This window comes from Plasmodium relictum (assembly GCF_900005765.1).
Source record: "Plasmodium relictum strain SGS1 genome assembly, chromosome: 14".
Taxonomy (NCBI): domain Eukaryota; phylum Apicomplexa; class Aconoidasida; order Haemosporida; family Plasmodiidae; genus Plasmodium; species Plasmodium relictum.
The window spans coordinates 686,714-703,648 of NC_041692.1; the positions used below are offsets into that span (position 1 = coordinate 686,714).

General features: G+C 20.3%; 4 protein-coding genes across 4 annotated transcripts; 2 read left to right on the forward strand and 2 right to left on the reverse strand.

Annotated features, from left to right (window-relative positions):
- Window positions 1–1,331: 1,331 nt before the first annotated feature.
- On the forward strand, window positions 1,332–2,882 carry PRELSG_1418600 (dihydrolipoyllysine-residue succinyltransferase component of 2-oxoglutarate dehydrogenase complex, putative; the record flags this gene model as incomplete). The annotated part of the gene is made up of 1 exon (XM_028679246.1): window positions 1,332–2,882. The coding sequence occupies one exon, from the start codon at window positions 1,332–1,334 to the stop codon at window positions 2,880–2,882; it is 1,551 nt and encodes a 516-aa protein (XP_028534978.1).
- Window positions 2,883–3,563: 681 nt separating this feature from the next.
- PRELSG_1418700 (RNA-binding protein, putative) lies at window positions 3,564–4,376 on the reverse strand (the record flags this gene model as incomplete). The annotated part of the gene is made up of 4 exons (XM_028679247.1): window positions 3,564–3,599; window positions 3,823–3,881; window positions 3,972–4,118; window positions 4,247–4,376. 4 exons carry the CDS (start codon window positions 4,374–4,376, stop codon window positions 3,564–3,566), a joined length of 372 nt encoding a protein of 123 aa, XP_028534979.1.
- A 1,418-nt stretch (window positions 4,377–5,794) lies between these two features.
- PRELSG_1418800 (conserved Plasmodium protein, unknown function) lies at window positions 5,795–7,657 on the forward strand (the record flags this gene model as incomplete). Its single annotated transcript, XM_028679248.1, has 1 exon — window positions 5,795–7,657. One exon carries the CDS (start codon window positions 5,795–5,797, stop codon window positions 7,655–7,657), a length of 1,863 nt encoding a protein of 620 aa, XP_028534980.1.
- Window positions 7,658–7,981: 324 nt separating this feature from the next.
- On the reverse strand, window positions 7,982–16,603 carry PRELSG_1418900 (conserved Plasmodium protein, unknown function; the record flags this gene model as incomplete). Its single annotated transcript, XM_028679249.1, has 4 exons — window positions 7,982–8,038; window positions 8,151–8,618; window positions 8,782–15,146; window positions 15,568–16,603. The coding sequence occupies 4 exons, from the start codon at window positions 16,601–16,603 to the stop codon at window positions 7,982–7,984; spliced, it is 7,926 nt and encodes a 2,641-aa protein (XP_028534981.1).
- Between the last annotated feature and the right edge of the window lie 332 nt (window positions 16,604–16,935).

Here is a 16,935-nt window from a genome sequence, read left to right on the forward strand (position 1 = left end):
ATATAAAACGTTCGTTGTTTAAAGAATAATTTTAAATTATGATTTTGAATATTTTTTTATAATTATTTTAATATAACATATTTTAGAATAAAACAAAAAAATTATCCTACATCAATGCATGATGATGCAATTTTCTTTATTTGAGTATATTATAAATATTAAAATTATATTTTTTTTTTTTAGTTACCACAAAAACAATGTTTTAAATGAAAATTTAATTTTTTCCTGTATGAATACATTTTGTTTGTTTTTATATTAATTTCATTTGTTTTTCTTATGTGCATAAATAATATCACATATATGTGTTGTAAATTAATCTTTTTTTTTTTTTGGATATAAATGTACTTCACTATTTACTGAAATATTATTCTTGTAAATATTAGTAACAAAACGTTAAATAAAATCAAACATTTCCTACATCTTAATATTATTTTATTAAGCTATTTTTTAATTATTTTGTTTTTACCTATTATATTTAGCCAAAAAGTATCTTAAATTTTCCTTAAGAATAAAATAGTATTTTAAATAAAAATTTTACTGGTATACCTTTTATTTTTATTTTTAACCCTTATTTTTAATTTTATTTTTATTTTTATTTTTATTTTTATTTTTTTTTAAGTATTTAGTGAAAAAATATAAATTTTGTATTTCATTTATTTAATAATCCTAATTTAAAAACTCTATTTTTGTTTTTTTTTTCTAATTGAAAAATTTTAAAATAATATATTAAACGAATTAATTTCATGGCAATCTATTATTTTATATATTTAAAATATTTATTATTTTCTTTTTTTACATTTTAGTTAAAAAAAAAAAAAAAAAAGGACATTATTTCAGATCATGTTTTTTATTTTAAATTGAAACTATTTTTTTTAATGAATTTTTTTTTTTAATATACATGATATTAATTCTGTAATTTTCCCTTATTTTTTATTGGAATAAAAAAAAATAGAATACAAAAAAATTTTTAATATTAAAAGATGATTCAAAATATTATACTTCGATTAAATGTGATTATTTAAAATAAATATATATATAAATATTAGTATTAATTCACATATTATTTAAAATATTACATAATATCATATATAAAAAAAAAAAGGGTTTTACATATATACCCGCAAATACAAAAAAAAGTTGGACAATATCTTTTTTTTTTTTCTTTTTTTAGAAACCGTTTTATAATTTAAATAGTGTCAAGAGAACTTTTTTTAATTTAAAGAGCAAAAAAAATGAAACACATAAATATATTTTTAGAAGATATTTTTCTATAGGTATATAAGTTATAGTGAATAAATTTAAATTATGGAAATAAGGGATTTATAAGATTTATGCAAATATTTATAATTTTTCGAAGATACATTATTATTATTAATATATTAATTCATAATATTTTATTAAATTTTTCTTTAGATACTATAAAAGTTCCTAGATTAGGTGACTCAATTACCGAAGGTACAATAAACGAATGGAAAAAAAAAGTTGGTGATTATGTTAAGGAAGATGAAACCATAGCAATTATTGATACAGATAAAGTAAGTGTTGATATAAATTCCAAGTCAAAAGGAGTTTTACATAAAGTTTTTGCTGAAGTTGGTGATGTAGTACTTGTTGATACTCCCCTATGTGAAATAGATACTTCAGTATTACCATCAGATAATGTTTCATCTACAAAAAAAAAGGAAAGCGAAAGCACCACGAAAAAAGTAGAAATAGATACTATAAAAGTTCCTAGATTAGGTGACTCAATTACCGAAGGTACAATAAACGAATGGAAAAAAAAAGTTGGTGATTATGTTAAGGAAGATGAAACCATAGCAATTATCGATACAGATAAAGTAAGTGTTGATATAAAATCCAAGTCAAACGGAGTTTTACATAAAGTTTTTGCTGAAGTTGGTGATGTAGTACTTGTTGATAGTCCCCTATGTGAAATAGATACTTCAGTATTACCATCAGATAATGTTTCATCTACAAAAAAAAAGGAAAATGAAAGCATCAAGAAAAAAGTAGAAAAGGAAGAACAAAAGATAAATAGTGAAAGCTTATCAGATGTAAAAAAAACTGAATATAATGTAACTGAAGGAAAAAAAACTGAATATAATGTAAATGAAGAAAAAAAAAATGAAAAAAACGTAAATGAAAAAAAAATTATAGAAACAAATTATGAATATGGAAATGAAAGAATAGAAAAAAGAGTTCGTATGTTGCCAATAAGAAAAAGGATTGCTGAAAGGTTAAAAGAATCACAAAATACATGTGCCTTATTAACAACATTTAACGAATGTGATATGAGTAAAGCAATGATATTTAGAAGTGAGTTAAAAGATATATTTCAAAAAAAATATGGATGTAAATTAGGTTTTGTATCATTATTCATATATGCATCAACATTAGCTTTAAAAAAAATGCCGCAAGTAAATGCATTCATAGAAAAAGATGAAATTGTTTATAAAAATTATATTGATATATCTGTAGCAGTAGCTACACCTAATGGATTAACTGTTCCAGTTATTCGAGATTGTCAAAATAAAAAATTACCACAGATAGAACAAGCATTATCTGAATTAGCAACGAAAGCAAGATCTAATAAATTATCATTAGATGATTTCACTGGTGGTACTTTTACTATATCAAATGGAGGAGTGTTTGGTAGTATGTTAAGTACCCCTATAGTTAACATGCCTCAATCAGCTATTTTAGGTATGCATACTATCAAAAATAGACCAGTTGTCGTTAATAATGAAATTGTGATTAGACCCATTATGTATTTAGCTTTGACATATGATCATAGATTACTAGACGGAAGAGATGCTGTACAATTTTTGTGCGCAATTAGAGACTATATAGAAAATCCAAATCTTATGTTAATAGATTATTAAAAGATTATTTGCATAGGTGTATATAAAATGATATTTGGCTTCTAACTTTTTTTTTTTTTTTTTAATACTATCATATGCATATCTAATTTAGTATCTTAAATATCTAAATTACTGATTCTTTTTGAAAATTTTAAGAGCATAAAAATTAAAAAAAAATATATATAAAGATAAATAATTTCGGGGAAATAAAATATATCAATGTCTTATTTATACAATAAAAAATAAAAAATGCTTTAAAAAAATAAAAAACTTTTTTTATTAAAAAGTTATATATACTGAAATATACATATATATGTTATTATGTTAATCTTTTTTTCATTTTTTTTTTTTTTAAAACTACACAAAAATAAAATATATATATTTGTAAAGAGTATTCAGTCAACATTATAAATTAGTATGCAAATATAATATTTAAAGTTAAAGTATATTTATATTCTTTTAATAAAAAATTATATTTTTACAATAAAAATTTATTATACTTAATTCTATTTCATTTAAAATAATTTTTGACATATAGATAATTCTAAAATAAGTGTAGTAATAATTCAATGATATAAATTTCATTAAAAAAAAAAATGCAATACGAAAATGTAATAATAAAAAAAAATTTATTAAAAATTAACTTCAAAACTTCCAATAATGTAATCAATGGATATAATCATATGCATAAGTAATATTTTTTTAATCAACTGAATTGTCTTTATTTACATTTTCCTCCTGTAAAAAATATACATATATATATATATATAAATATGTGATAGAAAAATAATTTAAATTCTTCTAAATAGAGATGTTCTGTAATGATGAAAGTGTAAGAATAATATTGATAAATAGAAATAGTAATAATAATAATAATAAATGAATTCTAATATTACGAGTCCTCTAAATATATCAATTCATTAAGCATAGTCTTAAATGTGTAATATTTTTATTTTTTTACCTTTGAGTTTTCTTCCAATAATTTCATTTGTTCTTGATTATACAAATCATCTATCCACACTAAAAAAAAAAAAATAAATTGAAATATAACATTCCTACATATAAAAAATTAAAAACTAATAAGGAAAATAGTTAGAAATAATAATAAACCTGGTTTATACTGATCCATTTTTCTAGTTTTGGAATAATTTACATAAATTTTCTTTCCATTTATTTCAAAATTATTCATATTATATAAGGCGTGTTTAGCATCATCTTTTTCTATATATTCTATAAATGCGAAACCCCTATTTTTTTCTTAAAAAAAAAAATGTTAAATTAAAATTTATAATATTTTCTTATAGAAATTAGGTTATAATAAAATTCATATCATAGATATAAAAAAAATTACATAAAAAAAAAAATGTACTCTTTTATTTAGCTACTTGTCATCAAATTGATTGGTATTTCAATATTCCTTATATCACCAAAGGACGAAAAAATATCATATAAACTCTTTTCATCTATTGTCTCATCAATTCCTCCAATAAATATTACTTCAGAACTATCAGTCATATTTGCTTTTTCTTTTTTAAATTTAGTTACAAAAAAAAATTATATAAATACATCATTATTTAAAACAAAAAAAAATATATATTTCTGAATAATTAAGGAACAAAAAGAAATATTTCAGTATGGTAAAAAAGAAAAAACAAAAATCATTTTAATTTTAAAGATAATTCAACAGATAATATTTAAAAAAACAGAATAAAAAATGTATTATTTTTAAAAGAAGAGTACTCTTAAAAAAATAAAAAGAAGATTTAAAATAAAAAAATTAAAAAATAAAATTTATTAATTTGTTCATTTTACATATTTAATTTTTTTTTAAAGAAAAATTTTATTATATTTTAAAACTATCAAACTAAAAAAATCTTATAATATTTATATTTTATTAATATATATTTATATTTTTATATACTTTTATTTTTCAATTAAGAAATACGAAAATAGAAATAATTTAATTTTAAAATAAATGTCAATTGAAAAAATTAAAAGTAAAAAATGTATTTTTATTTTATTGAAAATATATCATGTTTATGAGACTTTAAAAACAAAAAAAATTTCCTATTTATTTTATTTCATTTAATAAAAATTAATATGTTTAGGGAAAAAAAAAAAAAATTGATTATATTATTAAAAAATATATTATAATTACTGTCTTTAAAAAGTTTCACAAATTCTCTTATAATGTAATTACATTGTATTCACTTGTAGATATTAAGATGTCGTAAAAGAAAAAAAAAAAAACAAAAATAGTTGTTCAGTTTTAATTCTTTAATTTTTTTTTCCCTTTACCATAATAATAATGATCTGTTTTTTTTTTATGATATTTTTAAAAATTAAGTTCAGTTTAATCAAATTATATAAAAACAAAATAGTATTAGTTTTCTTTAAAATTTGGGAAAAATATCTCAATTTTTTTGATAAAAAATTTCATAATAAAAATAAATTGTGATAATTCTGATTTATTTGTTTTATTTTGTCTTGTTTTGTATTTTATTACTTTAAAAAAACTTGCTTCTTGTCCTTTTTTTTACTAATATTAATATATTAATTATATAGAGTTTATTCATATTTCTAGTATTTTTTTTTTATATATTCTTAAACTAAACCTAGGCATCATTCAACCTTGTTTTGTTTCTTCTTTTTTTTTAAAAAAAAAAAAGAAAACACATCTTTTTAGATAAATCATTTTTTCATACATTTGTTAGGATATATCTAATACTTAAAAATATTAATTTTCATATTATATATTTGTGAATCTACTTTGAAATCATATTTCATTATTAGTTCTATCTAACAACCTGTTTTTGGTCTTTTTCCTTTTTGTTTTATATTGCTTTTTTTAATTTTACTTAATCTATTTTTTTTATAATTGGTGTTTATACTATAAAAAATTGTATTTAATTAAAGTAAAAAATAAAATAAAAATGGATAATTCTAATTCAACCGAAGAAAAAAATCTTTTAATTTATGATAAAACAAGTAAAGTAGGATGCATATATTTTTTAGGAATTAGTAGTAATCTTTATAGAGGAAAAATAATTCTTAAAAAAAACACTATAAATGACAGAATAGTTAGATATACCAATTTAAATGATAATTTGATTTTAATAAAAAATGGAAATTTCAATTTTAAACAAACAGCTATATTAATTAAAGGAATAACAATTTTTTTGCACAGGCAGCTAGAAGTATTACTCACTGATTTCTATGCTATGTATAAGAAGTGTGTATTTAATAATTTTAATATAAACAATGATTTAAATAGAATGATGAAGAAATTAAAAATAAATAAAAGTTTTAAAATAAAAAAAAAAATATTATCATTACAAGATTCAAATAGAAATGGCACTGAATTACACATGAACACAACTAATTATTTAAATAAAAATAAAAACATGGCAAATATAAATGATTTAATGTTAAAAGAAAGTAGCGGACTATATATAAACGATTATAATTTTGATAATGATGGTATTCATAATGAAGAAAATATAATTTATCAAGATATTTTAACAAATGCATCCTCTTTTGAATATTCGAAATTTAATAACTTCTATACAATAAACAATGGAATGAAAAATTTTAATACAAAAGTAAGCACTGATAAGACAGAAATGCAAAGTAATATAAAGAATGTATCAAAATTTAATTTATTAGAAGATACAAAAAATGAAACAAATAAAAATATAGAAAAATTTAACTATTCGACTAATAGCTTATTTGCAAATACAAATATTAATAGGAAGAGCTTTTCTTATAAAGATATAAACAATACTATATTAAGAAATGGTTGTGATATAAATAGCAAAATAAATAATAATTATGAAACAGTAAATAATAAAAATATTAAAAATAACAAAAAAAGATTTTTTGAAGAGGTAGATGAAGAAATTATATTAAAAGACAACGTATGGAATGAATTAAAAATAAATAAAAAAAAAAAAAAAAACAATGAATATTTTGATGAAAATTTGGAAAATATTAATCATTTTTTTAATTTATTAAATAATAATAAAAAAAGTAATTCTAATAATATGTCCTTTTTAAATTTTTACGAATTAACAAAAAATTGTACTACGTTAGATTCGAGAAGAGAATTACATAATATATTCATGTGTTTAATTGAGAATGAAAATGGTAATAAGCAACCAAATAATTTCAAGCTAATCCAAACAAAATCAAGCATATCTTCTTTAAATGGAAGAAGTAGTAATAATTTAAACTTTGAAGAGTTAAGAGAAAAATTTAATGATTATTTTTTGAATGTTAACTTAGAAAATAATCAGGATAAAAATAAAATTTCCAAAAAATCGGTTGATTCTTTTATTAATATTACAGATAATATTGATTACAACTTTGATAAGATGAGTGATTTTTACAATATAAATTCAGAGCAAAAAAAAATAAAAGAACAAGAACAAGAAATTTATTTAAATAATAAGACAGAAAATAACACATCTTTTCAAAATAATAACTCTAATTATACATTAAGTGAAAACTTTAGAGATACTATTAGTGTTCCATCAAGTAAATTAGTTAACCGAAGATCTTTTACTTCAGCACAACATAAATATGATGAAGAATTATTAAAACTAAAGAATTATATATGCAAATTAAGTAACAAATTTCAGAATACAATGGAATTTGAGCATATATTTCCTTTTAATAAAACTACAGATAAAAATGCTTCATTAATATTTTATAACTTACTTGTCCTAGCATCAAATGATGAGATAGAATTAATTCAGAATTTTCCTAATAACAAAATTCTTATACGAGTATTTTAAAACAAAAAAAAAAAAAAAAAAATAATATATTTCATAAAATAAACTAAAAGACAAATTTTAAAATTGTACAGAAACAAAATAAATTAAATATTAAACTTTAAAATATTTTTCAGTTTGTTTAAATATATATATATATATATATATATATATAAAGCAATTAAAAATAAAAAATGAAAAATTAAAAAAACAAAATTATTATGAAAAATAAATAAAATATATTAATCTTTAAAAGTATTTTAAATGAAAAATCAACAAAAAAAAAAATTATTCATTGAAATATAATTGAATTTAAAATCCCAATTTTTTCAATATGATATTAGTTTATTAATGATTTCTTCTTAAAACTTTCAGTATCTTTTTCTTCATAAAATAATTTGTTCCCTAAAAAAAAATTCATAGGATAAAATATAAATATAAATTTTAAGAAAAATATATATATATAAGTTTCATTTATATGCATAAATATTATTTTAATATAAAAAAAAAAAAATACATTTTCAATAGCAAAAAAATGTTCCTCAGGATTCTCATTCATATAATTAATAATTTCTTCTAAAATAAAAGGGTAATTATTTTTAAATTTATTTTTTTTTAAATAGCAATAAAGTTTATCATTCATAGTTACTGAAAATAGCTTCTTATTTTTTATTATTTTATTTGGAATATTTACATAATAATTTAAATCGCTTAAAAACAAATACCTAAATTTTTCTTGAATTTCCGATGAAGTAGATAGAATATGATTATATAATCGATGTCCATATTTACTTGATACATCAAAATTACTAAAACTATATATCAATTTTTTTAAATTTTGTTTTGATAACTTATACATAATGTTTCTATTAAAAATTTTTACTCTTATAGGAACATACATTACTTCACTGATTCTCTGGTAAGACAATGTGACATTCTTTCCTTCTAATGATTTTAAGCATTCAGCATATTGCAAACTTTTATTCTATAAAGAAAAAAGCATTTTTAATATAAATTATATAAAATGAATATACTTACTTTAAAAAACTAGTTTAATGCCTCTAATATTAAATTTATAGTAAATTGGAAAAAAAAATATTAATAAATTTATAAAATAAGTCAAATATTATATATATATTTTTAGTTACCTTTTTCTTTGTGACAAAGGAATTTTCTAAAGTAGGAAAAATTCTTTTTAATTCGCTCTTGAAAACAAAATATATTTTCAAATTATATGAATGGATAGCTGACTTTAAAAATTGAGATGTATATTTATTTACTTTGTGACCTTTTAAGATATGAGAAAACAAAAATGTTAATAAACTTTCATTATTTTTATATAACACAAGTTTTACTCCATCAGTTGTTGTAAAACTTAATATCATATCATAAATTGAAGTATTTTTTTTATAAGCTAAAAAGTTACAATTATAATTTTTGTCAAAAGATTCATGTAATTCTTTCGATTGTAAAATTAGCTGCACAAATTTCTGTGTTGTAAAAATTTCATCTTCAAATTTTTGCAAATTCATTATATTAGAAACAATAATAAAGTTTATAGATTTAGTAGTTTGTATCTTTTCATCTTTAAATAATTTCTTTTTTGTTTCTATATATAAAAACTTTGATGGAATCATTATTTTTTCAAAAGCATTTGTCGTATGATTATCATTAATAAAGGTTATAACCTTTTTATTTAAAAAATATAAACATTCGGCACTGAGATAATGAAAACCTATCTTCTTATTTGCCATACCTATTTTATTTTTACTTTTTTTAATTTTTATTGCATCTTGTTTAGAAATTTTAAATCCCATTGAATTAACTTTATCAAATTTTTCATAAATATTACTAGATGGTTCTAGAAAATATGCTGATTCACTAGATTTAACATTTTTTTTTTCACTAAGTATACTAGAAATTGTAACTAACCGTAATAAAACATTATTTTTTCCCCTATGATTATAATAATTCAAAGAACTTTTAATAATATAAAAAGGATCCATTAAGTTTATGTTATATAATGCAGAAATAACTTTATTAAAAGAAGTTTCTTTGATAAAACTATTTGTAACATTATTGTAAAAAAAAGTATTATATTGATTCATTGAAAGGCATTTAAAAGGTAATTTCCTCTTTCCTTTTATAGAGGTATAAAAAGTTTTCTTAAGTTTAGACTGATAATTTTTATAAATAAAATAAATTATATCTTTCAAAAATATTTCTTGTGATCTCAGAGTTGATAAATAAAAAGATAAATAAAAAAACTTCGATTGACCTAAACCAATTTTTATTTTCACAATTTCATTTTTTCGAGTATTTGAAACGCTAGGAGTATAAGTAATTCCCTTTTTATTAAATTTATTTCCGCATTCAATGAATATTTTTCTTTCATTTATATGTATACTATTTCTAAGTAAAACATCTAAATGAATTTCCATAGGTTTTAATTCTTCATGCGAAGTGGACTTTTTATTTTCATTTACTGCATTTGAATATTTCCCCATTTCCAAGCCTCTTAAAATAGATCCTATTGGTTTATGCATATCTATCCTTACATCTTTAACTGCATACTTTGACATTGTCTCTTTTTTATATTCAACTTCCATATGAGTATAGTTGATGCATTTACATTTATATTTGAGATTCCAAAAAATATTATTAAGTAATACTGCTAAATTAATGTTCATATCACGCAACACAAAATTATCTAATTTTATAAGAAAGGAATTTATAAAAAACAGCTCTTTTTTATAATACTTAGAATATATTAAGTTGTAATTTACATTGAGGATAGTTTTGAACTCATTGTCCTTATTAGTTGTAGTTGTGTTATCTATAGTATTTCTAGATTTCATATAAAATAAAAAATTTTTCATTTTTATAAAATCAATTTTCCTTAATATTTTAAGCCTTCTTTTTCTTAATATTTTATATATTTTACTTGTCTCTAATTTAAAACCCTCTTCATTTACAGTGTATAGATTGATAACTAGAGTAGAAAATACCTTTGCATTCAGATAATGATTATAAATGTGTTGAGTTAATAATAAATTGCTCAATTCATTGAAATCTTCTCTTTGTTCACTTTTTTTTACAATAGTTTCAAATGTATCTTCGTTTTCTTCATGTAGAGGAAACTTTTCATATTCATATGTCTTAAATTCATAAGATAAACGTTCATGTATTATAAAATATCCATAAAATATTAATTGTTTTAAAATAATTATTTTTTTAATTTCATATGATTTTTGATATATTCTTTCTTTTAATATGGAACTTAAATCAGAATCTAGAATATTTCTTAAAATATTTAATGCATTTTTAATGTCATCATCTTCTTTTTTCAAAAAACTTAATTTACTTTTAACAAGGGAAAACATATCAAATATATGTGGTCTATGTATTTCATATTCAATAGAAAATACTTTAATAGCTGTTCCTATTATCCCATTTTTAGCAATTTTAAAATCACGGATACATTTTCCTCTATTGCTTTCACCATCTATTGGAAATTTGTTCTTTTTAACTCTATTCTCAAATAGCTTTTTTAAATTTAGTTTTTCAATTTTTCCAAATTTTTTTAAACCTTTTAGTTCACTATTGAAATGTTTATTATAACTATTTGAAGCAAATTGTAAAGAGCTATCATTCTTAGGAACATGAACATTTTGTTTAAAATTGTCAGGATTTTGATAAATCATTTCATTAGAATTACTAGGAAATTTTTCATCGCATTTTTTAATATTATTATCTGTGGTACCATCAGTTCGTTCTAATTTATTTTCACAATAACTATGAAATGAACATGTATCGGAATAATTTTCTTGTAAATTGTTTTCATGTGCAGACTTATGTGATATTTCTTTTATTTTACTATTAATATTATTAAAAAGTTTTTTAAGATCATTTCCTTGAATATAACCGATAAACTCATTTCTGTTTGTGAACCATTGGTATATATATTTTTTAGAAAGCTTTTTTTCCATTTTATATACAGTAACTTTTAGATAAGATCTATATTTAAAAATATCAAATCTTTTTTTTATAAAGGGATGTAAGGATTTCATCCATAATGAAACCATTGGATTTCTCTTGATAATGCTTACTACATACTTGTCCTTAAAAAGTTTTATTTTATTTTCTATATTTCTTAAATAAAAACTTTTTTTTAAAAACATAGTAGATAAACTTAATCCCAATGAAAAAATATCACTTTTTAAATTATCCACGACAGTATAAAAAAAAGATTTTAATTTCTCAGGGGCCATATATATAGAGCTTCCTTGTAACTTCCCATAACCTCCTTCTTCCGTAATGTGACTAAAATTTCCTAATAATATATTTAAATGTTTCTCATTGTTACTCTTCTTTTGAATAAAATAATTGTCTGCTTTTATATTTCCATGAACTAGGCCTAAAGATTGTAGAGAAAATAATTCAGATACTGATTTTAAAAATAAATCATATTTGTCACCATAATATTTCTCTAATATTTTGTAATTCTTCATAGAAAATTTTACTGCGTCTGTTAATACTAATATATTTAATTTAAATCCATAATGAAAAATATTTCTGTTTACATATTGTAATGCTCTGTTAAATATTGATTCATTTATATAAGTTTCATTTTTGCTTATTATTCCAATAGGTATATTCCATTTTAAAATTTCTAAAGCACATTCGGAAGCTAAAAATAATAGCTTACTGCTAATAAAATTTACATGAAATATATTAAAGGTATCTTTATTATAAAAATATTTAATATTTTTGTAATTTTTACATGGACTATTACTAGCATTTAATAAATAATGTATTAATAACAAATAAGATTTTAATTCTTCTTCAAAAACGTTGCTTTCTCTATAAAAAAAGAGCTTTATTAATGAATAATGAGGATAAAAATTTGCATTTATTGTTAATCCCTTAGAATCTTTAGCTATAGTAGGAATTTCAATATTATTTCCAAATTTAAATGAATTTAATACTGTAAGGTAATTGTTTTTTATTTTATCATGAAATAATTCTTTATAGTGTTCTGATCTAAAAACACAAAAAATATCATATCCAGTTAACCATTCTAAAATGAACTCATCCTCCAATTCTTTTGAAATCATCCCAACCATCATTCTTTCAGAACTTTGAGATAGTATATCATTATAAATGTGTAAATGTTCATCATTCTCTTCAAATTTATCTGTTAATTTTTCTTTAATACTATTCTTGTGTAAATAAGAGCCATGTGCCCCTAAATCAGAATCATAATTTGATGTCATAAATGAATTGTTTGAAGAAGTTTGATGATTATTTGATGTATGATGATCAGGTGAAGGTTGCCGATCAGGTGGTGATTGTTTAGGTGGAGATTGCTGAGCAGGTAGAGTTTGTTGATTAGATGGATATTGCTGATTAGGTAGAGGTTGTTGATTAGGTGAATATTGCTGATTAGATGATGATTCTTGATTATATGAAGATTCTTGATTAGATGATGATTCTTGATTAGATGAAGATTCTTGATCAGGTAGTGATTCTTGATTAGATGAAGATTCTTGATCAGGTAGTGATTCTTGATTTGAAGAAATATTCTCATCAAGTGAAGAATTTTTATTAGATGAATTTTCATTATATAAAGAATGATGCCCACAAATAGAGCCCTCGGAAGAAGTATATCTCATTGATGATTTAGAATTAATATCATCAGCAGATGTTTCCTCTTCATTTTCATTATAATTCTTGGAATTTTCTTTTTTATCATCTCCATAAAATAACATTTTCTTAAATCCTTTTAAGTATTCCTTAATAATACCAAAATAGGATGTTTCTTTATCCATTTCATTCACACCATTATCGACATTATTACTATGATTATCATTATTATTTTCACTATTATCACTATTTTTATCATTTTCATTATTGTTACAATTATTAGAATTACTACTACTACTCCCTCTCTTTTCAATATTTTGATCATTTTCGTTGTTACTTCTATAATTATCACTATTATTATTACTATTGTCAGAATTATTATTATTACCTCTATTTTCAATATTTTGATTATCTTCATTATAATTCTCATTAGTAATATTGGCATATCTACCCTTTGAATCATTTTCGTCATTATTTTCACTTTTTTCAATATTTTGATAATTATTATCATCACCTTCATAATTAGCGTTACTGCTATTACTATTCTCAAAATTATTATTATTATTACTGTCATCAGGGTTATCATTCTCACTCATTTTCTCAACATTATGATCACTATCATTATAGTTCCCATTCTTAGTATTAATATCATTACTACTTTCACTGTTTTCAATATTTTGTTCATTTTCATTACCATCCCCATAACTATCAACGTTACTATTTCCATTTTCTGAATAATTATCATTACTGTTCTCGCTGCTTTCAATATTTTGATCGTTTTCATTAGCATTCCCATAACTATCAACGTTACTATTTCCATTTTCTGAATAATTATCATTGCTGTTTTCACTGTTTTCAATAGTTTCATCATTTTTATTAGTATCCATATAATTAGAATTACTATTATTACTATTCTCAGAATTATTATCATTCTCACTCATCTCAATATTATTATTAACATTATTATTGGTACTATTCTTATCATTACTATTATCAAGTTCCTCAAAGCTATCAAAATATTCATCGTCATACATATTACTAGTATTAATGCCATTATTGTTCTTAGGATCATTATTATTATCATCCTCAAGGCTCTCAACAGCATCAAAATATTCTTCTTCATCACTTTCATTATCACTGTCTTTCTCTTTTTCATTATTTAGACTTGTATTTAATTCAGCAAAAGAAATTGTATTCCTATTATTCATATATTTTACACATTTCCCCTTCTTTATATTGCTACATTCGTTATTATATATACCGAGATATTCATAGTTACTTTGAGTTGTAAACAAATTATTGTTTTTTTTATGATGTTTAATATCCTTTTTACCCGATAATTTTGATATATCTTGAATTAAGTTAGACATATTTTTTAATGAGACATTTTTATTTTTATATGTAAAATTATTATCATATCTTTGACCTTTTTCTATAAAGGAATAATTTTCAGAAGAATAAAAACTTACATCATGTAATCCTATTTCACTATCATCTATTTTTTTGACTATATAAAAATGAGGACAATAATTTTTATACTTATGATCATTAACAAAATATCGAGATAACCAGGAATAAAGAAATTGAGAATTAAAAATACCTTTATCTTGTAATTCTAAATGTACAGGATTATAATTTTTTAAATAAAAATATTCATTATGAGTATTTAAAAAGGTATTTTCATCCATTAATAATTCTATTTCAAAATTACTACTTAAAAGTTTTATCTCTTTAGAATATTTGGGATCGTAAGTAAAAATCTTGTTTTCACTTGTTTCAAAGATAATAACTTCCCGAATTTCTTCAAACTCAATTATATGATCCTTTAATAAGTTATATAGAATAAATCTATTTTCCATGTTTTCATCTGTAAAGAAAAAAAAAAGAAAGAAAAAATGAATTATACTCACATTTATATATAAAATAATATATTTTCATAATATATTTTATAAATTAAAAATATAAAATTATTAAAATTCAAAACATATATAATTAATTGTAAAAATCTCTAAAAATATAAAGATAATAACATAAAATTATCCTTTTCATTTATTATAAAATTTGAATTAGTTATATATATATATATGTATATATATAAAATGTTTCAAGAAGACATAATTTCTAATTATATTTTGTAAAATATAATAGTTATATTTTAAAAAAAAATGTAAGAAAAATGAATTACTAATTATAAAAATAAATAATGATCAATATGAATTGGCATTATATATATATATATATATTTTTGATGTATTATATATTTTTTTTTTTTCATAAAATATGCTAACTCTTTTCTTCAAGATCACATAATGTATTATAATTATCTAGCATTGCTTTAAAAGTCTCATATTTCACTTTATCAAAAGCACTTAAATGCTTTAAAAGTTTATCTCTATTATTCTTATTTTTTAAATAAGTATAATTGCTTTCTGTCTCAAAACTTCTTCCTATATCAGGTCTCTTAAATTTAAAATTTATATATTCTAAATATTTTCTTTTAGCACTGTAAAATGTACTTAAATTATAAAGAGATTTGTCATATATTATATTTACTCTATTTTTTTGCAATTTCCTCAATATTTCAAAATTATCTAATTCTTCTTTAGCAAATGAAATAGTTCTATGAAAACTTTTAATTGTATCATTACATCTAACTTGAATTTTATAATTATTTTTTTGTAAAATTTTCATATCAGCTACTAACCATCTTTCTGTTTGATTAAAATCTTTTTCTAGAGCATTTCTTACGATTGCAAAAGTTGTTACATAAATTACATTGTCGTGATAAAATTGAAATTTTGCTTCATATAATTCTTTTTGGTTTTGATCATAAAATGATTTAACATAAACTATTTTTAATTTTCCTCTAATACTAGAAAATTTTTTAATATCATCTATAGTAGTGTAAATTATTGGTATTTTTCTATTTATTTTAATATTCTCACCTATTTGATTTTCATAGGCATTTTTAATTGTACTAGGTTTATCATTATATAAACTATCAACTTTTGAATATACAAACCCTTTTAAAGAATTATTAGGCTCATTTGAATCATTTTTTTTCATTTTTTTTTTCTTTTGGTTATCATTATGATCAGTCATACTAAGGGAAGAGCCTAATTTATTCTCATTATATGTATGCCTATTTTCTGTACTATTTTCATTTAGTTCACTATTTTTATTATCTATATTTTGTGAACTACTTATTTTCAAAGTGTATACAAAAAAAGAAAAATCATATTTTTTTTTCCTTATATATGCCTTTAAAATGAAATTAATTATGTGAAAAATAAAAATTTTTTTTATAAAAAATAAAAATTTCATTATGATAGTGCAAAGAATTAAAAGAACTATAGTATTCTATTCTATGAACAGGCAAATATGTTTTTTATTATCTTTAGATATTGTCCCCCCTTATTATTTTCCTTAAAATTAAAAAAATACAAAAGAAAAAGTATACTTTTTATGAAGTGCATACTTTCAACTGATATTTTCAATAAATATTTTGTTTTAATAATTAAATTTTCCTTTTTTTTTTTTTAAACTAAAATTTGATCATGTATAAATAATATGAATACCTGAACCATTTTAATTATTTTATTTTAAATTTGAGTATTTTAAAAAATTATAAGGAATATAAACAACTTTGGTAATGC